Genomic DNA, 20,813 nt, shown 5'->3' on the forward strand with positions numbered 1-20,813 from the left:
CTTAACCTTATCATACGAGAGATCGTTTGCAAAGAAATAGGGATAGATTGTTACATAATAATATAAAGCTAGAAATTAAAATTGATCCATATAGCATGACGATAGTAGCATAAAATCGCAGACATTACGCCTATACAGAGAGTTAATACGATGAGTTCATATTCGAAAAAGAAAGGGGGGTTCTTTAATCATCGCGGTATTTCAATGACGACTGCCACTCGTTCGGCATTCCTTCTGTATTAAGCATCAAACTTTACTTCAAAAGAGAAGAATCTGACTTTATAGCAATGGAACTGGACAGACAGTGCTAGGATTACCGCCCTTACCCTTTCTCAGAACAATCTTGAATCAAAGTAGGATGGAGTTAGCTGTTGCGCATGCGTGAAGCTTGTTGCCACATAAAGCTGTGGCCGGGACTGTAAATGTGGATCATGAAATAAACAGCCCTTTTTAAAGCAGGAAATAGCTGTAGGCAATAATTTGCTAGGTCCAAGTCGACTCTCTTTGGCTTTTCATAGTGCGAGGTGTAGCAGGATAGATACTGGGCAAATAAAACTATTTTCCAAGAAACACGGCTCCTCGTTAATCACTTACAGTTGCAACAATGAGCTTTGTTGCCATGTTTACCAGCCTCTCCTTTTCATGAGGAGATACTAATTCATCGGGTGCACGTCGACTGACTTTGGGAGATTTTCCTACAACCATACGGGGATGCTTTCTGCAAAATTCAGACAATACATAATCAAAATTTAAAACTAGCATTTATTATTCATAGATATAGATGGAATGTTTTCATTTCATTTTGAATCCTTTATTCAATTATTTCATTAAAATTTAAACATATGCCTTACCTATAAAAGTAAATGTAGCAACAATAACGAAAAAATACCAGGTTTGGTCTTTAAATAAAAATTACAAGACGAATGTTGTCAAAATACAAGCGGTTTACTTTGAAAAACTATTTTTTATCGCTTTTAATAATGAGACAACCAAAAATAACTCCATTTTTATTATTCTTCATAATTTCTAAATTTTCAACGACTTCAGTTTCAAACTTTTTGGTGACTGTGAGTTAAAAAGAGGTTTTTTAAATGTTTAGTACCTTTTTGCATAAATATAGAGCATGATGTTGCATTATAATTATCAGAGTATGATGCTTTCATATCATTGCCAAAATAAATAAAGACAAAAAATAAACTGTACGTTTAGCAAAATCGTACTTTAATTACAGTAACTTATAATAGAAAAATTACAAAGTAAATAAATCAGAAGTGCTTGAAAATGGCTTGAAAATGATGCCTGTCCTTCTTATACAAGAGAGTGTAGACACTAAGAGAATGCGAGCCCAAGGAGGTTGAAACTTCAAGAGGTTTCCTGCACTCATTTGCCACAAAAAGTTTTGGAGGTTTCATGCAACCAAAAACAATAAAAAAATTTAATTATGCCTAGCGTATGGCTTTGAGATGAAACCAACAGGATAAAATTATCATCATTTATGCAAATAGAGCTCCTTACCAAACTAAATGCAAGAATGAGATACTGTTCTTATTTGAAAATCATAACAACAATACTTGGCCCTTTAAGGTAATAATAAGTACCCTGAAGAAACCAAAGTAATTTTTCGATTGGTTTTCTATGTTTGCAACCCAGAACCATCTGATTACTTCAAGAAGCAGTTGATTTTAAAACGAATCTTACTTCTTTTTTGAACCTTTCCTGTGTCTCACTTCAGTGTCTTCTCGCGAGGTATCTTTCGGATGTATCAGCGGCATTGCATATGGAGATAATGTGTTCGGCGTTAACTTGTAGTTGTAGTTTTGCATTGTTCGTTCAATAGTCTTTTTCACTTGCTTCTCTCTACCGCCAGCTCCACCCACTGTTTTCATCTTCTGCAACTGTTGTTTTACATTCTTCTGTCGGTAGTAATGCTTTAGACTGCGATCGTGAAGACCGTCGTATGCCAAAGAGGAACCCTGTAAAAACAAATAAGAATTTGAGTTTTGGTTATATAGTAGATTAATACCTGTTATATCCTGTAGTATTTCGTCGTATGCACCTATTGCCAAATATCTAGCTGTGACATTGACGTAGGAATAAGAGAGACACAGATTACTTCGGCCCTTCCATATTCTGAGAACGTGCTTTACAAGTCAAAAATAGGCGAACTTCTTAACTTTAAAACGGTCATCTTTTTATATTGCAAAATCACTGATCAACTTAAGGGATTCCGATGGAGAGAAAGGATGTGGTCGAGATTCTTCTGGTAAATACTCAAGGTACCCTTCAAATTGATATACCCTGTATTTTTTACATGCTTCCTTTCTCTCTTCCTTTCAATTTATCATTAGAATCCTGCTGGCTTGAAATTTACAGAGAAGTTTTTTATGTAAAGATAAAAAGAGTTAGATAAAAAGAATTAAAGATACAAGCGAAACTTCGATTTTTACAAAATTAAAAGTTGTTAAAATGGCTATTTAAAAACTGTCTAAAAAGAAATTGGGATTCAATTTTTCTTGCCCGTAGAAGCAGGCTACTGAACTCTTTTGCAGCCAAGAAAGAAAGTTACTTTCGATCGAATTCCGTTTTCATTAGCAGCAAACTTGCTGATAGTTTCTTATTTCTTGCGTTCTTTCTATGTATTTTCTTAATGAAGTCTCATCATATCGCAGACATTTTGCTGTAGTTTATCAAAGACTAACGTACACGCTCTTTGTTTAATTACTGCATCAATTTTCAACCCGAGGACTGCCGAGCATATTACAGATTGATGGGGCTAAAACGTTTTGGTGGGCTAAACATCCTTAAAACCAAGAGCAGGGCGATTTTTGTATTGTTTTGAGTACATTTTGGAGGTTCAAAGCTTTCGATTCTGTGCTGTTAAGACTGAGACCTGGCCAAGAATATCAACCCGCAGTATCCAAAAATCGGCATTATCATTGTTCTATAGATCCCTTCCGCAGTTGCAGAGTCAACAAGTTATCGGATTTTTCTCAATAGGTTTAACCGACCAATAGCTTGTTTGTAGGTATTATTGAAATGATCTTCTAAATTTAGAGTTTGATCTAAATGAACCTCGAGGTACTTATAACTGGAAGTTCCATTAATTTTAATGCCATTCAAGTATTATTTTACATTTTCTTCTGCTTCACCACCATATTTCATGTGCAATAGATGTATCAACGTGCAAAATTCATTGGTTCAAAGTGGGAAACAAATTCACTCACCTTATCAAAATTTTGCGCAAAGAATAAATAGGAAATTTTAAGAAAATGACACAAAGAAGCCAAAAATGCGTTAAAAGCCAAACACATCGTAGCGTTAGGGATTCAAATAAAAGAAAAACTTACAGCTATAAATTTAACTGCGTGACGTGGCATTTTTATTAAAATGGTACAAGATGGTGCAGAATCGTTTTCTATTATGCAGTTGTTGGTATAAAGTGGAATACAGAATGGTAATGCCTTTGAAACGTTCATTGAAACTATCAAACTCACCGGCCTAACAGCTGGGTGATCGCGTTCTGGATGCTGAGGTCCAGACAGGTCAAATGCGTCTTCACGTCTCTGTTGATCCAAATAAAACTTTCTGTGGAAAAGAAGAGAAAGAGTGTAACATTGTGTACTTCTAGTATTAACTATTATTTCATTAGGTCACAATTAACAGTAAAAATGAACAAAATTGGTAAAAACAAAATGGAAATTTTAGATAAATTTGTTTAAAGGCAATCGAAAGGCACCGCATTGGCTTAAGCCATCTGTCATTCAATTGTTGGCCAATGAGTAGATGAGTTGCATAATGCCTATTGTTTGGCCAACTATAAATTCAACAATCACAAGTATGCACGCTTTCAGCTGTAGGGAGTTTTGATTTCATTGAAAAGGTCAGTGGAAATTTCACAATATGATGACGCTAGATATTGCACAAAAACAGGTATACCTTCAGTAGTTTTAAAAATATATGAAACAATATCGATTGACGTGAGACTAAAGATAGGAAAATGCATTCATGTTTATAGCAATTGTTCGATGATGTGTTCCTTGCTTTATTGACAACAGAAATAAACAAACATATATTGTGTTGTTCCGGAAATAAGATACACTTCTATTGTGTTGTTCCGGGAATCCTAATTAAGCAAACTTTTCTCTCCAAAAAGGAACCAAAGTGTGACGTCATCAAAAATCTATTTTCAGAAGTTCTTAATCTTGATCACATAATCTGAAATAACAGCATTGAATACCTCTTCAAGTGCAAAATCAGTTGAATATTTCCAAAATTGGATAAAATATGAGCAATTAAAGATTTCAAGTTTTCAATAGACTCTGGCCTGGTTCATCAAGTTATCAACCAAATTACAGTGGTTTTATGAGAAGAAGTCAGTGCTACTGTGACCATATCTCAGCCAATTTGTAACTGTTTCAACTGATTTTGCACATTTTGAGATATTTTATAACGCCCTTTAAGGTAATATGGTCAACATTTAAAAATTCTAAAAATTGATCTCATTTGATCAACAGCTAAAACACTTATACAGCCGTAAAGCACCAAAAAGGTTTTATCACAGGCACCCCTCGATGTTCTGCTTGCTGGCATCTAACTGCACCTGCACAGGCATTTAGAATGGGCAGGAAGAACTATATACCGAGTTTTTCCTAACTTCAACATCGCATTCATTATATGTTTTGCTCACTACAGTAGATTGAACTTGATTCGTACTGAAAACAATTCTCCGGATCATCGACTACTAATAGAACAAAATGAAGAATCAAAATAAGAAAAAAAGTACCAAAACAACGATAAAAGTTTTAATAACCGTTAATGTATCATGCGAAGCTTTTTGTGGACAGAAGAGTGAAACAAACAGCACTCCAATATAGTGAGACAAAAGAGTGAGACAGACAGCGCAAGCCCAAAATTCCAGAAAAAATGGAACGAGATGGAACTAAATATCTTTTTGAATATCACAATATATCTTTTGAAACTAAATGATTCGATCAATATTTACTTCCTATAGACCAAACTACACCTCCCATTGTATCTTTGAGTATTTGTTGAAAGTACGACCGTGTATTGTATCATTTATCCATCTAAGGATAGTCATAGTCAGGGGCGGACTGGCTGGTCGGGCTATTCGGGCGATCGCCCGAAGGGCCGGTCGGTTTAAGGGCCGGTTGATAAAAGTGCAAAAAAATAAATTAGCTTAAAAAGTGAATGCGAGGCAAAAAAGTATACCCACGCATTAATCTGTTTGCCTTGAATTTTCAGAGACTTTCTGGGAAAGAATAAATATACACGCGAGTACTCCAAAACCATCAAATTATGAATTCATTTTTGTCGCCGCAAAATTTTTGTTACACTTTTCATAGCCCTAACCGTGTTATCGTATGAATTAGAGTGTATTATTGAAAAGTGGCTAGGACTGCTAGGTTCATCAAAATCACCGTCCTCGTGCTCTCTGACATCGCTTTCCTTATCGGAACTAAAGCTAATCTGATCAGAAGATTCATCGTTACTAATGAAATGCCTTTTTCTGCTATTGGTCGAATTGAATTTTCACGTTGTTTCCATTTCGTTCGCGGTGTTGACTAGGAAAGTTTGTTGAAGATTTGAATATGGGAAATAAATTGACGCCAAATCCAAACCATTAATCCATTGCGCGTGCGCGAACTGGACAATGTTCAGTAGAGTGGCTTTTTTTATCAAGCAAAAGCCAACAACGTCACAAAAAACAGTAGGGTCTTGCTCTTGCTCCTTTCAATAAACTCATACAAGTTATGGTAAATTTATTAGGCATATACTATCATAAGTCAAATGGACCCCCCGCCCGACAGGGGTATGGTGCTACACGATAAAATATCAACAAGGGTGCCCATGTTTTCTTTTAGGGGTCAGAAATTGACAAATCGATATTTTTGGGCTGCTGAAAATCATTGTGGTTTTCCGGAGGATTAGAAAATTATTTGTCACAAGTTGAGTGTGATAGAAGCTTTTCCACTTAAAACACCTGTTAGATGACATCTAGAACGATCACATTATCAAAATATAAGTTACTGTATTTAGAAAGAAAGTCAAACCAATGAGTTAAAATTTTTGTTTATTTACTATTTAGTCAGCAAATGACTTATTTAACATGTTCTGTTAACCAGCATTCATCCATGCACAAAATTACTGAACTTAAAAACTTGTTGTCCTTACAGACTAACATTTCTTGCATTTTCCGAGGAGTTTTTTATTTGCTATTTTTGTGGGCCGATTTGATCAAAATTTGCCCGGGCCAAAAAAATTAGCCAGTCCGCCCCTGGTCATAGTTGATGCTCCCCGGAGTATCGTTTTTGTAGTGTATGTAAAGTAGCGTGTATTCAATGGTATTTTAGTAAAGCAAGGCAAAGCAAGGCAAAGCAAGGCAAAGCAAGGCAAAGCAAGGCAAAGCAAGGCAAAGCAAGGCAAAGCAAGGCAAAGCAAGGCAAAGCAAGGCAAAGCAAGGCAAAGCAAGGCAAAGCAAGGCAAAGCAAGGCAAAGCAAGGCAAAGCAAGGCAAAGCAAGGCAAAGCAAGGCAAAGCAAGGCAAAGCAAGGCAAAGCAAGGCAAAGCAAGGCAAAGCAAGGCAAAGCAAGGCAAAGCAAGGCAAAGCAAGGCAAAGCAAGGCAAAGCAAGGCAAAGCAAGGCAAAGCAAGGCAAAGCAAGGCAAAGCAAGGCAAAGCAAGGCAAAGCAAGGCAAAGCAAGGCAAAGCAAGGCAAAGCACGACGCTAACATCGTGAGGCATGGGGTGAAGCTACACAGTTTGATTGAAAGTGCAAGATATTGGCATGAGACATCGAGGAAGCATTCGGTAAAATAAGCTCTACATGTCTGTTCTTTGCTAGAGCTTGGCGAGAAAGTTCCCAAAAATGTAAATAGAGCAAAGCAAACCAAATTTTTGTGCCAGAATGTGCCTGGCACTCTCGATCATCAATTTCATTTTGGGTGTCCCTAAGGACCTTGCGGCGGTAGCTTATTGACTTTGAAACAACGTGGGTCTTAAAAGACAGTGCTTTGTTAATATTTATTTCACGGATGCGATATAAAATGCTTTACGGCCAAAAATTGGGAACAACATTGCAAATATGTTTTGAGATGCTTTTTGCATGACTTTCTGTTTAACTAGCACCTTTGTAAACTGTTTGCTTAAAGATTGTGAACTCAAGGCCGTTGTTGTGCTATGGTTTCTGACCCCCCCCCCCCCCCCCTTATGATTTCTTCAACTTTACTCAAAAATAAATAAGGTAAATCGTAAAACAAGGATTGAAGATACTAAATGATGTTGTATCAGAAAACTTCAAAAATTACAGTCGACTCTGCTGATAGTCACGAAGCTTAAAGTCACACTACCATTAACAGTAACTTGAGATTTAGACCCAAATACGCAAAATTGTTCAATTTAAGCTCCGCTTAGAATCACACTCCGCTTACTGTTATAGATTTTCAATTTCAAATATTTGGTGTGATCATGGCCGGAGTCTACTGTATAATGCACAAATTAGAAAGCATCGACCTTATAAAAGTCCACGATCTCTTAAATATATTCATTGAATAGCCCGCCTGCATTCAACTGGAAAAAAGGATTCTTAGATGGCGTTTTTTACTGTACTACTTATTCCACGTTAGCCGATAAACTGACATGACTGGAAAAGCTTGCAAAACTATAAACCCATATCAGAAATTAATACTAAAATACGATCTTTAAACCAATATTATCAATCGCTGCTTTAAAAAGATATTTTAAACCGATTTAATAAACCGACATTATAAACTAATATTATAAACTGATGATTTAAACCGATGGTATAAAACGATGCTTTAGACCGAGTTTATAGACCGATACTTTTAACCAATATCATAAACCAATATTATAAGCCGATATTCTACACTGGTATTAAAAACTGATTAACTGTAAACCTGCTTCTGAGCGCTCCGGGATAGCTGGCCCAAGTTTCCTGAAATGAAGACTCGGACGTCGCATCCAAGCTTTCATTTGTAATTTCCTGTAATACCTCCATTCCAAATATGCTTGCCAAAGTAAGAAAATTTCCTTGCTTGTCTGAGATATTTGCTCTTCAAAGTCCGAATAAACAAAAAACAAAGACCCGTGCTATTGCGGCAAAATTCACACAAAATCATGACCTGCTTTGTGCAAGACGGGGGCTACAGCATAAAAACTTTAAAAAACAAAAAGAGATTTTCATTTCATCAAAGATATATAGAAAATAGTTTCTATAACGATTGCCCGTGAGGTAATTCGAAACAGCATCTACTGTATGAGATAGAACATTGTAGCTTTCGGGCATGGAGTCCCAGACGATTGCATTGTGATGAAAGTAACAAATGTTTCAAATGTGTCTGCTCCTTTTCGAAATCACGTTGTGTAAACCTTGCGTCCGCCCCCTCTTGCCTCCCCCATTACAATACTGGCATTGATATTCCTTGGGTTGGGTTTAAAACGGATTTATTTAGCTATGTATTAAATAAGCTTGCCGTGGCACACTTCTTCCTGAAAGCTCGCAATGCATACTGTCGCTAATTGAAACAGCGTCAACTAAATCGAGCCTCCTTTGCCACCCCAAACATTTGCAGCCTCATGCGAGTTCTTAAATAACGTTTCTTACTAGATGCTTTGACAAGTAAGGAATTAAAAAGAAGGCTAGCTCGTAAAGGCATTAGAGGGTAAAAAGCTGAGAACTATTTAGCACTAGTAGCTTCATTTGTGCTCATGTAGGCATCATATGAAGTTCCCTGGTTTGCAGTATCCTGTTGACACGATGAATTTATATCACCCCTAAACATTCTGCGTTTTGAGTTGGCCATCCATAGATTTTTTCTGATTGTAGGTGTGAACACTAAACAACTAGTTCTAAAAAGCTTTTCCCTGTCCTCCATTTCTCTTTCACACTCATGCAAAATATGATGAATTTAGCGCTTTTTGCTAGACTTGCTGGTAGAACATCTAGCTTCGTATTCTTTTCAAAACCATTGACAGTCTTCTGTATCTAAGTAAACAAACCTGATAAGTAAAACATCTGCCTTTATGAGAGTTTATTTGCAAATCTTACCTGAAAATTCAAAAGAAGCCCTTTTTTATGCTGCTATCCACAGTTTGTGGTGAAATTTTCATTTCAACAAACAATTAAATTATGCTTTGTGGTAGATCACTTAAATAAATATGTAGTTTCTGACACAAGAGTGGATCATAAATATTAAACAGCTTACATTTGAGCTGACAATGTAGTTATCTCTCTAAGAATTTTCTGGCTCCTTTACAATTATATTCTTTAACATAATGTCTGTAGAATAGGGTTTAAGAGAGTGAAAAAGACCAACTAGTTTTCCCATACTTTCAGAAAAAATCACCAACAAGGATCTACGACATGAGCAGATCTCAATTTGAAATCAGAAAGATCTTGCACCTGGTTTGTTCTCAAAAGAGAGTTTAAATTCAACAAAACATGAGTCCTTGATTAGCTGAAAATAAGTCCAGGCAGCAAAATGAACAGGCTGCAAGAGAACATTGCACAATGAAATCAGCCCAATAGTATGTCTTCATTGGAAGAAATCAAGGCCTATAGTTACACAAGAAAAGCCAAAGCAGATAGATAAACTCATGGGAACGCTAGGACTTTTAGGGGGCCCTGGCAACTGTACTCCTGGAAAGATAGGAAGGGAAGAGACACAAATGACTGGTGCTTTTAAAAACTGCTGATTTGAAACTTAAGAATGTGAATGGATTTCCACTGAAAGACATCCAAGTCTAAAGAGGACCACAACTTTTTGGGATAGTGTGTATTTTGCTCTTGTTTACAGAGGTCAAATTATAGAGAATTTCAAATAATTAAGCAGAAGTGATAAATATAAAGGATAATTTATAGCACATATATATTATTCATGCTAATATATGAGTAACAAAGAAGGACAAATAAGTCCAAGAGAAATGGCTAATGCACCAACATACTTCTTAGCAAGTAGTTACAAAAACCAAATCAGACATGAGGTTAGGGTTTGGGTAGGAACAATGTCCAAGAAGTATGTTAATGCATTAGCACCCAAGGAGAAATGTTTTTGGAACAATAGAAGAAAACTATAAAAAATTAATGATTTGTAAAATGTATAATTCATTACGCCTATATTGGATTGTGGGTACATTGGAACAGATCAGAAGAATGACACAAAATGGAAAACTTAATTTAGTAATTTGTGTTCAATTTGCTGTAAGATGGAAAAACGATTTTTGAATGTTTACTATTTTCTCTATAAAATTGATGAATAAAATTGATTTTGTTTCTTCTTCAACAATAAACAAAATTTGTCATATAGCTGTGTATTGTATTTGTATTTGTTTCTACCTAGCATCCGAAGGTAGGACACTGAGAAGCTTATGCTTATTGAACAGTGTCCTGGTATTTGAGTCCGTAGTCAGCGCCTCTAACAACTGAGCCATCCTCGCCTCACAGCTGTTTTATTTTTCATACTTTCAGAGCCTTTACTTATAGTGATTAGCGCCGTGATTCTTATTCAATATATGACGATGCCAAAAAAGCAAAAAAGCTTTCTTATGTCATCCTGTTTAAACAAACAAACAGTTTGTTGACGGTATTCTTTACGCTGGACTGTTGGACTGGACTTTACTCTGAATGCTAGCATTAATGATCGTTGACATATTTGTTGCAAATTACATGATAGTTGCAAATTAAGTCCTGTGGAGCACGACAACATCTATTTCATTCCCACTTATAAGAAATGTTAAACTTAATGATTGAAAAAGAGATTTCTTCGATATGTGGAGTACTTACAATCTCTTTGCGACTGCTTTAGCAACGTCTTCAGATGTCATTTTCTCCCCTGAAATTTCTTTTGGTCTTTACAATATGCAGTAAATCAGTTCCATGTTCTGTCTTACCAAATCATTTCTCCTTTTTAGTGTACGTGTTTGTGTTGTTCTCTTAAAAATTATTCAAAAACTTTACAACTCGTTTGAAATGGCCTGAGAATGAGCATCAGTAACTTCGGCACTCGACAGACTAAGCCACTTCTGATGTAAGCATTATTTCATTTGTTCCAACTAACAAGTATCTTTATGATGTTTTGTAGCACAAATATTTTGAGGTCTTCACACTTTTAAATAGGTATTTCCGAGAGAGTGAATCACGTCTAACCTTGATCGATTTAAAACATAAACCATGATACCATGCGCCGTTGTTGCTGTATCGCAGAATAGAGATGGCTGTATCCAAGGAGGCTGATTATTTAATACGCCACCACAGCGACGCACAATTGAACATGTTGATGGACACTGCATTATCAATATCATGTATTGTTTCATTTGAATAAAAACTGGTGGTCGTGAAGGACGGGGCAGGGTTCCCTTGGGCAGGGTTTCCATTTTTTTAATAAGCTCTTCTGAATATCTATAACCAGAAAGAAGTCTCTCTCAATTTTGAAAACGAAAGATTTTTTAAGCAAAACTGTCAACTTCGTCCGTTTGCTGGTGTCTGTATGCACATACACTGTTTTGATAAAGAAAAATTTTACAAAGTCAGGGGCCGCAAAAATTTTTCAAAACTTTGACGCATTGCAAAACAATTTTGTCAAACGTTTGCTGTCATAAGCATATACTTTCAAATGATTGACATGATCTGTAAGGTATTGCTATGTATTAAGAAAAATTGTTACTGTTAAGGGATCAAAATCAATGTATTCATTTTGCACATCAAAAGTTGTTTTGCGATAAAATGTTGACTTCGTTTTTCAACTTACACCCCAGGGCCTTAGCTAGCATACTAACTAGGGGAAAATCACCCCTCTAGCCCTAGTGACCTTCCAAGACTCTTTCTACAGTGGAACCCCGCCTTATAGCCATTTCGTTAAAAAACAATAACCGAGATTTACGGTAAGAATAGGTGAGCCTCGTATGGAGAAGTAGGCTCACCGATCGAAAGAGGGAAAGTTGAAAATTAGAGGCAGTCTGTTTTGTTTTGCTATGGACAGAAAACAGACAAAAAGAAAAAGGAAGAGCGTTTCAAAAAAGAAAATTTCGCGACCACAATTCCGACCATTCGGCAAATTTGCTGATCCATTGTCGTCAGAAACATCAGACTCGGATTACATCCCTGATGGATCTGATTGTGAAGCTGAGGAGAAGAAAATCAAATTAGCAAAGAAGATCGACAATTTTGATAAAACAGTCGCTGGAACGGGAAAAGATGCAAGATATGATAGTTTTGTTGAAAACAAAGTATTCGAAAAAGGGAATGAACCAGATGGGGATTTCGTTGCTCGACGATGTCAGTATGATGACACTCACTCTGTTCAGCAGCCATCGCAGACAAAGAAGCTTTTCTGGAATAGAGCACCAACCGAAATTCTCGTAAAAGTTTTCAAATATTTTGTTGCAGAGGAAGCTGGGATATCTACCATTATCAGGTCTTAAGACTCACTTGACTTTCAAGATTTTCGCCAATCCAATGAGACTTTTTTTTCTTAAAGACATTAACATAGCACGTCAAACCAGACTGACAAATATACCTAGATCATGCACAAGAATGGGGTTTTATTACCATTCTTTAAAATGTGCAATTTTTGGTTGATAAGTTACCAAATATTTTTATTTTTAGCACATCGTGTATACCAATTTCTAAAAAGACCTTGCTTACATTATGATATGCAAATTATTATTTTTAAAAGAAAACGAGGTGGCACCCCTCTTTGGTTTTTTAAGAGTTCCTAATCATCAGAACATCACAAAACAAGGATTCTTTGTCACATATTAAAATCTTCTTTAAAAAGAAAGCTTGGGTGCAATGAATGTGACCTACTTTGACAGATTGGTTCTCACTCTAATTTGTAGAGTGTCTCCTTTGGAATAATAGAAGCAATCCTGCCGATATGAAAATTTATGCACTGCAATAGCTACCCAGTTTATTGTAAGACAACCTTAGTATGTAAACTATTCTTCAAATTTTTTTGTAGATGTGGAAGAGTTTGTTCGCAATGGAATTATTGTTCAAAACACCCTTCACTCTGGACAAAAGTTGACCTGTCCTTTATGTCAAACACTTCAAAAGCAAATGATAGCTGCATTAGGAAGCTAGTCAAACTTCATGGGGACAATATATCACATTTATTTCTAAATAACTGGAAAAAGATAACAAGCAAAGGATTACTGGTATAGATGTTTTACATTTTAAAATTCATTGTCACATAAATGAAGTTTTGTGCAGCAAAAATAATTCTAAGGCTATTGTGTGTCATCTTAAATTAGGTAAATCAACAAATGGTGAATGCATTATTGTTCTTAAAAGCCTAGCAAATTTTAAAGAAACAGTTTTCAGAAAGACTATCTTTCTTGGACCAAAAGAAAAAAATGAATACCAATTGTTTCAAATTCTTTTCATTTCAGGCCATATCAAGTGAATGCCCAAATCTAGAGACATTGAGTTTATCAGGGTGCAGTGAAAATACCAGAAAAGATAAAGGAATAAGTGCAGAATCTGTAATGGCAATAATTGATAAATGCAATTTACAAGTTGTTGATTTGTCATGGCTCAAGGTTTGTAATATTTTGTTTTGATATATTTTATCAATTTTTTGCCACTTTAAGCTAGTTTATTAAAATGCTCAGCATATTTTCTTTTTAACAATATACTTATTAAGTACACACTCAAGTGACCAAAGTATAGTTAATGAAAATGTGTTAAGATTTAGCTGCTGTTTTGGGGTTCTAGAAATGAGATCTGCAAAAATGATAACCCTAGTAAAATCAATGAATTATCTTTTGCGTATAACTTTAAAAGTTGAAATTCTGATGTTTAATATTTAAATATCATTAATAAATGTTCTTAAAAATTTAGCAATTGTTTTTTTTTGCAGCTTTCAAATTTTTCAAAAGTTATTCTTGCTCTTACTGACAAATGTGGCTGTAATTTGTTGAGTCTAAATTTATGTGGTTGCCCAGTTAGAGCTGCCATGCTCAACAGTATAATGGTATGTCATTTAAAGCTTTCATTCAGCATACTTTTTGCCTAATATTTCAAAACTTGCCCCTTTGAAAATGAGGGTTGTCTAACTTGTGATGTGAACACAGAGTTTTCCCCTAGATGATATTTCATGCAAATGTTAACTTCTGATGCATTTCCTTTGGTATTTTTACTATTTTGTGCCAGAAGGCGAAAGTAAATGTTCCCTCTGTTATCAGTCCTTCAAGATATTGCATGATTAACAGTTTTTTATGAAAGATGAACAGCTTGTGCATGTTACAGGCCATCAATCTTATCCCAAGTAATTTGCATGCATTGCTTTTTACTTTTGAAATTGCAGTTTTGAACAAACTTTACCAAACTTCTATACTCTTTAAGGATGGCTGCCCAAACCTGCAAATCCTGGATATATCAAACACACTGATTTTTGACATAAATATGATCAAATTGCAGGTAAAAAGTTAATGTTTACATTTAAAATGGTATTGTTTTGATTTTAAATTAATACTTTTTCATTTGCTATGAAGTTCTGACTGACTGATTCAGTATTTTGCATTTTGTATACAAGGAAATATTGAACAAGGAAAAGTGACTTGTTGATCATGTTAAAGACCATTTTGATGTAATTATTACATTATTTTCAAAAGACAAAAAGATCCATTGATTACACTGTGGTCACTATATTTTTGTGCTGTGGACATGTAGTCAAGGTATTCCACACATTATATAAATATTGCGTTTGAGCCCCACCGGGATCACTTTCCTCAACCCTCTAGCCAACTAAGCTGTCAATCCTTTTGAGGTTGATAAATGAATATCCAGGGAAATGGTTCCAGCATATTATTCTAAGACCACAAGCTGCAGGTTCGCATCAGCTATTAGCTGCAAAAACCCTAACCTGCTTTGACGAATAGAATCTTGTTTGATTGCTTGCTTGATTATTAGCCAACTCAAAAAGTAATCCCCATAATTTAACTCTATTAATATTCCAACTTAAATTTTAAAACATTGCTGCAAATCACAATAGTTTGTTTAGAAAATGTCTCCTACCCAATGGCTACTTATTGTCCTGCAAATAACATTTTGTGTGAATAAAGAAAAGGTCACAATAGCAGTCTGCTCGACAGACTCCAAGGAGTTCTTGCGGCAAAAAATCAGCGACAATGTAGCAAATAAGAAACACCGCAATACGACGAGAATGAACAACGATATATACCTGTAAATTGCAACAACAGAAAGAATTCCCAAATATATTACCGGCAAAATCAAATGACAGATCCTCATTGGTTGTCTATTTTTAGTCTGTCAAGGCCCCTGGTTTAAGCCACCTTCCTAACTATTATTCACTCTAAATAATAATTTCAACATATATTGTGTAGTTTTTATATACTACCTTGCTTCATTCACTTTTAGAGCAGCTTCCCAAACCTGGTAGAGTTATATATTGCCAAAAGTAATGTGTTCATGAAGTCACATGGCACAAAAAAGGCTACTGATGTATGTATATGCAAGTTTTATTGAGTGCAGAAATAAGTAATAGGGGTGCATGAATCAGGAAACGTTTTTCTCTTGATGAATTTTTTAAATTCCTTATCAATTTTAGTAAATAGTTAAGAACCAGCCTACATTGTCACAAAAAGAAAACCTAAATAAAACAATTAACCCTAGAGTTGTCAATTTTATCTTGGAAGTTTGGATGACAAGGAGATAATTCTGCCACACACTGTCATTAGGTAGAGAGTCAAAATTTAAAAGAGCTAAAAACAGTCTGATAAACTTTACTGTATCAAGACTTCTACATTTTTGAAAAGAAAAAGGCTCTTAAGCCAGATTTTGTTATCAGCTTTTGAAAAGGACTTTTTAAAATAAGAATCAAGAGATAAGTTTTTGCTACCAGTAGAAAAGGGCTTGATATAAATGTTGTTGTATATTTTTAGCTTTTATCTCTCTTTTAGGAACCCTCCTTCAAGAATATGAAAGCTCTAAGCATACAAAGTGAACTTCTCACAGACAAGCTACTAGCATGGTATTACCCCACATTGATGAAGTACCTTGAATATTGTTTTTGAATTCATGGATTTGAACTACATATATTTATAAGGTTAAAGAACATCAAATGATGTTACTGAGATATGAGATATGACACTATAATTCTCCTGTTTTTTTGGCTTGGTTCATTCATTTGAAGCTACCAAAAAAGTCACTGTGATTGAGCTTTGAAAGTGGTTTAGCTCACATGCAAACATCAGCATTTTTGATAGATTCAGTTGTTTTATTTAGATTACATTGTCAAAATTCCAAATTCTTGTTATATAAAGTTTATGACATGATCACAAATCCACTCTATTTTTTCAAATCCACTCTATTTATTCAAGCTTCTATTGATAAAAGTTGTTGATTCAGAGCTTCCTTTCCCTGGATCCCCATCCTCCAAGGTCCTGGTGTAGTGGTACTAGATGAATATTTAATTGATTAATACCAAGTAAATATATATCAACTCCTAAAAATTACTGTTTACTGGTCTGTCATAAAGTTTTTGATTCTGTATAGGCTGGGCTGTATGTGCTACCTGGTGTGAAGAACAGGACTGTTCTAAGTTGCTATTTTGAGTTTCATGCTTAATGTGATCATCAAGAAACTGTTGACCAACTATATACCAACTAATGCAAATAAATACTTTGTCCTATAACAAGCTATAACAACATGTCCTAAAAGAACCCAGACCCAGAAATGGTTTTAACGGACCTGCTGACAGTCTGTATTTTGTTTCCTAGCACTACAAGAGGGGCAAAAAATCTGAAACTTTTAGACTTGCGCTCTTGCAGGCTACTGACATCCAAAGCACTTATGGTATGTTATTGCAAATTCACTCAAGCTTTAATAGTCAGTCAACCAGTAACAGTTTTATTCTGCCAGCAAGTGTTTTTCCAGAGGTGCCAAAGAAGTATCAAATTCAAAGCTAGCATTCTTTTCAAAAAATATTAGTTATTTCAACATGTGATGCTTTTTGCAGTTTAATTTATCTACTATAAGATGAAAAGATTGCTTTCTAGTAATTTTCTGATGATAGAGACTTTGCAGGAAACTTTGCTTTACTTTCTAAGAAGGGAGAGAATGGCATAGGGACTCGAACGATAAAGTATGTTGCTTGCCTATGTGACAATGACGGGTGGGTTGCTATGACATTAATGAAGATTAAGGGGACTTTCAAATGACCTTCATGCACCCACATGAACCCACTCAGAACTTTACATGATCAAGCAGATCAGAAATATGCTGGGTATCACATTTACATGCTTTGCAAAACTGATTCATCCAAAACAATTACAGGTCAAACTTAGAGCTTCAGCTACAGTGACTATAAAGCAGTATCTCAGCTTGTCCATGGCTAGGGATCATTTTCAATTATTCTTCGTTGTCTCTGAATGTGAAATCATGATTAATTCGATGTTTTTAGCAGCTGTTTTTATTTCATGCAATATTACCTTAAATACAAATTTGTTTTTGCTCACGATTTTTGCAAAATTATACCCATTTTGTAAGGTGCAATTAACTCAAAATACTTCAATTGCAATTGTAATCTTAAACATTTTCTGATAGTCCAAAGAATACACTTTCAGAATATAGCAAGCTTCTAATGCTATGATTCCAGCTACAGGACTTTTTTCAACATTTATATACATCGGTTGGGAATATTTTCAAAACAAGTGATAGTCTTTAACATATGACTATCTGCTTCACCTTAGAGAATTGGCAAATTCTGATGCAATATTTGAAATCTACAGTATCAAATCAATAATTGACATTATTTTCAAGCAAATATTGACAACTAAAGAAAAGTTACAGCTATTGATAGCAAGCCACGTACATCGCTTGGTAAACTGGGTGTGGCATATTTGGCTAAAATGGGTCACTTTTGAAACGGCTACAAAATCGCAACCATAAGAGATATAAGGATGAAATTTTGTATGTGGTGTTTTCTCAAAAATGGCTCTTTGTAGCAAAAAAATCAGGAAATTCTAAGACCATGGGTTACATGGGTCTGATGATTTGACATGGAATGACCCAACTAGAATGTTTTCTGTTACAGGAAATTGAAGCTCACAGCATTGAGAGGCTTTTCTTGTCTCATTCGTGTGCATCATTTTCTTTAAGGGATATTTTAGAAAAGGTAATGGATATCTTAATATCTTTTTTTAATTTCATTTATTGCATTTATCTTTTGTATTGCATTCATAGCAAATCCAGCTAACAGAATTTTTCTGTTGCCAGTTGATTTCTTAATTAATTCTTTTAAAAAAAGACATCTTATTGGACCTTTTTCCAGAAAAACCGCAAATTTCCAGCTATCGTGCATAATTTGATAGCTTTTCCTTGATAAATTTGCAACTATAAATATGCTCAAATCATTAGAATGCAATTTTTTCTCTGTTTGAAGTTGCCTCATTACTGGTAAAAAATAAACTGATGTTATAACTTAAAACATAAACTTTTAAAAATTGTATGTTTTCACTTTCTTGTTGATGCATTTACCAGCAGGTTTTAATTAGAAAATAGTTGCAACAATTTCTTGTATTGTTTCATCTCCAAGTTGTTTCATGAAATATTGATAAGCTAATCAAACAAATTATTGATTAATGACACTGGGGAGAAACTTTTCACAAGATTAGAAATCATAACATTTCTTGCAATCATAAAGGTAATGTGTCCAGCTAAAGCAAGCGACTCTGCTGGGTTTTTTAGAAACATGTGATTTTTCATGTCATCGTCCCATCGTTTTGTTTATTTTTACTGCTGCGAGGTTAGCTTTTAATGTGAGCAGTTTTGCATCGCAAGAATACTAACCAATCGCAAACCGTTATTTTGATAGGTGGCTTGACAAGTTGGGTATACGCAGTCCTTTTATATGGATACATTTCCTTTAAGATATCTTATCCCTATTGTTTTAAAGCCTTTTCTCTCTTTCTTCCAACAATCAGTGGGGGGATAGCTTAGAAGAGCTGGATCTCAGCTGGATATCTGCTGGTTCCAAATTTGATGGTCTAGATGATAACATGCTAGGGAACATTGCAAAAGCTGGAATGAAATACTGTAAAATGGTTAAATTGGACCTGTCAGGTACAACAGTTAATGACCTTGGTGTCTGGTAAGTGTATCTCATTCCAAGGCAACTTTATTTTCATTGTCAACAAATGAACTATGTATTAAAATGATTTGGCAGGACAGTTAAATTCTAGAGGCATTTAAAAAATAGTGGCAATTTCCTTAACTTATTAAGCTCAATCTGTGTAAGAGGTAAAACTTCACAAGCTGATAGAAAGAGGTAATACTTCATGGTTATGTCTGTCTCAAATGACAAATTCCTTTTTCTGTTGCTTTTCCAATTTATTTCAAAGTTGAACATTCAGTATAAAGATTTTTTGTTTTCTTTCAAATCTAGGTATATATTGGCAATTTTTCCAGGCCTGCAATTACTCAATCTGACTTCTTGCAAAGGCCTTTCCCGAGGAATAAAACATTTACATGAACGAAAAAGTATAGAGCAACTTTGTAAAATGGATTTAGCTGCAAGGAAAGTATGCATAAACTAGCCGGGCTTGTTTAGGCTTTTGATAATATGAAATGTTGCACCTATTTAAATAAGTGTTTTGTTGCACAAATAGCAGTGATGAAATTAAGAGACCAAAACATATTTGAGTTCATAGATAGCAAGGGGCTAAGGAGCTTTAACCCTCCCCCCCACCCACCACCAGAAAATATTAAAGATATACAATAATTGAAAAGTTAAATTTGAGAACCTCTATGTTCTATATAATTGCCAAAATCAAAGCCCCCAAACATTTCAAAGCCTATCTCAGCCCTTGTTTGGGTTCCCATTTTTATAAATAGGTTTCAAATCTACCCATCCAAAGATTTTCAGAAAGCTAATATCCTCTCAAGATGTCACTCAGATAATCCCACATATTTCCTCCTTTGTGTCGCGTAAAACCCTTTCAGAGGCCTAATCACATGCTAAGTAGTTGTTGCTACTCAATGACATCATCATTCTTGATATTATAAAAATGCGATTATTTTGATAATTTACATCTTATGAAATGGTAAATGCAAATACATGGCTATGTGAAATTACCTTTAGTACAAGTCTTTAATTTTTTGAATCGATCTGTTCCAGTTTTCTGTCCACTTTTCGGCTTCTTGTTGAAATTTCGTTGATTCTTCATCTATCTGATCCATACCCAGCCTATAAATTTTAACGCATTCCTGAAAACAAAAAACCAAGATTAATGAATTGAGGAAGCAAAATTCGCCTTTTGATTACGTAATACGTCTTTTACAGTTGAAATCAACGTTAGTGTTGTTGCAAAATGTCAGTGTTTACAATAAGCCTTGGTTTATGGTTGATAACAGCTACTTGTTTCTTATTGTAAAGGATACAACATAAACTCCATTCGGGTCCAGGGGCCTGGGACACTTGGCGACAAAGTCCAAATGTGGTCCTTCTCTTCATATTTGGCATTCCAGCATTTTTCTTTAAACTTGCCGCACTCTTAGATCACAGGAGGCACAGGGAGAGAGGTACTTTCCCTCAATGAACAATTAGCAATCAGTTTTATTTTCTTTGAGTTCTACAGTCAAGTCGAGTCTGGTTATAGTCACACCAAAAGTTTCTTTGAGATTTTTGACTGTAAACGGAGTATGACTGTAAACGGAGCTTCATTGAGTAGTCTTGCATATTTGGGTCTAAATTTAGTTACTGTAAAGAGTAGTGTGAGTTTAACCGGAGTAACTATAAGCCGAGACGACTGTACTATG

General features: G+C 35.1%; 3 protein-coding genes across 5 annotated transcripts in view; 1 reads left to right on the forward strand and 2 right to left on the reverse strand.

Moving 5' to 3' along the window:
* The window catches only part of LOC135694043 (uncharacterized), a 29,907-nt gene extending 18,508 nt beyond the window's left edge, over nt 1–11,399 (reverse strand). Inside the window, exons 1-4 of one of the 2 annotated variants that reach the window (XM_065212687.2) lie at nt 10,818–11,399; nt 3,495–3,585; nt 1,699–1,973; nt 595–718 (exon numbers count right to left, since the gene is read on the reverse strand). In XM_065212687.2, coding sequence (XP_065068759.2) covers nt 595–718; nt 1,699–1,973; nt 3,495–3,585; nt 10,818–10,858 — 531 coding nt within the window. In that variant the 5' untranslated portion in view covers nt 10,859–11,399. Of the gene's footprint in view, nt 1–594; nt 719–1,698; nt 1,974–3,494; nt 3,586–7,932; nt 8,476–10,817 lie in introns of those variants that run through there. The other variant, XM_065212685.2, reaches the window with a different exon arrangement.
* A 519-nt stretch (nt 11,400–11,918) lies between these two features.
* On the forward strand, nt 11,919–19,591 carry LOC135694048 (F-box/LRR-repeat protein 6). Its single transcript, XM_065212704.2, has 11 exons — nt 11,919–12,447; nt 12,994–13,189; nt 13,424–13,573; nt 13,894–14,007; nt 14,379–14,453; nt 15,414–15,497; nt 15,956–16,026; nt 16,775–16,850; nt 18,091–18,171; nt 18,980–19,146; nt 19,441–19,591. The coding sequence occupies exons 1-11, from the start codon at nt 12,005–12,007 to the stop codon at nt 19,589–19,591; spliced, it is 1,608 nt and encodes a 535-aa protein (XP_065068776.2). The 5' UTR covers nt 11,919–12,004.
* Nucleotides 18,567–20,813, reverse strand: part of LOC135694040 (coiled-coil domain-containing protein 180) — a 37,703-nt gene continuing 35,456 nt past the window's right edge. For both annotated transcript variants that reach the window (XM_065212682.2, XM_065212681.2), the window contains exon 47: nt 18,567–20,261. In XM_065212682.2, coding sequence (XP_065068754.2) covers nt 20,133–20,261 — 129 coding nt within the window. In that variant the 3' untranslated portion in view covers nt 18,567–20,132. The remainder of the gene's footprint in view (nt 20,262–20,813) is intronic.

Source organism: Rhopilema esculentum, chromosome 11 (assembly GCF_057945365.1).
Source record: "Rhopilema esculentum isolate cy_ngs chromosome 11, ASM5794536v1, whole genome shotgun sequence".
In the NCBI taxonomy this organism is placed as follows: Eukaryota; Metazoa; Cnidaria; class Scyphozoa; order Rhizostomeae; family Rhizostomatidae; genus Rhopilema; species Rhopilema esculentum.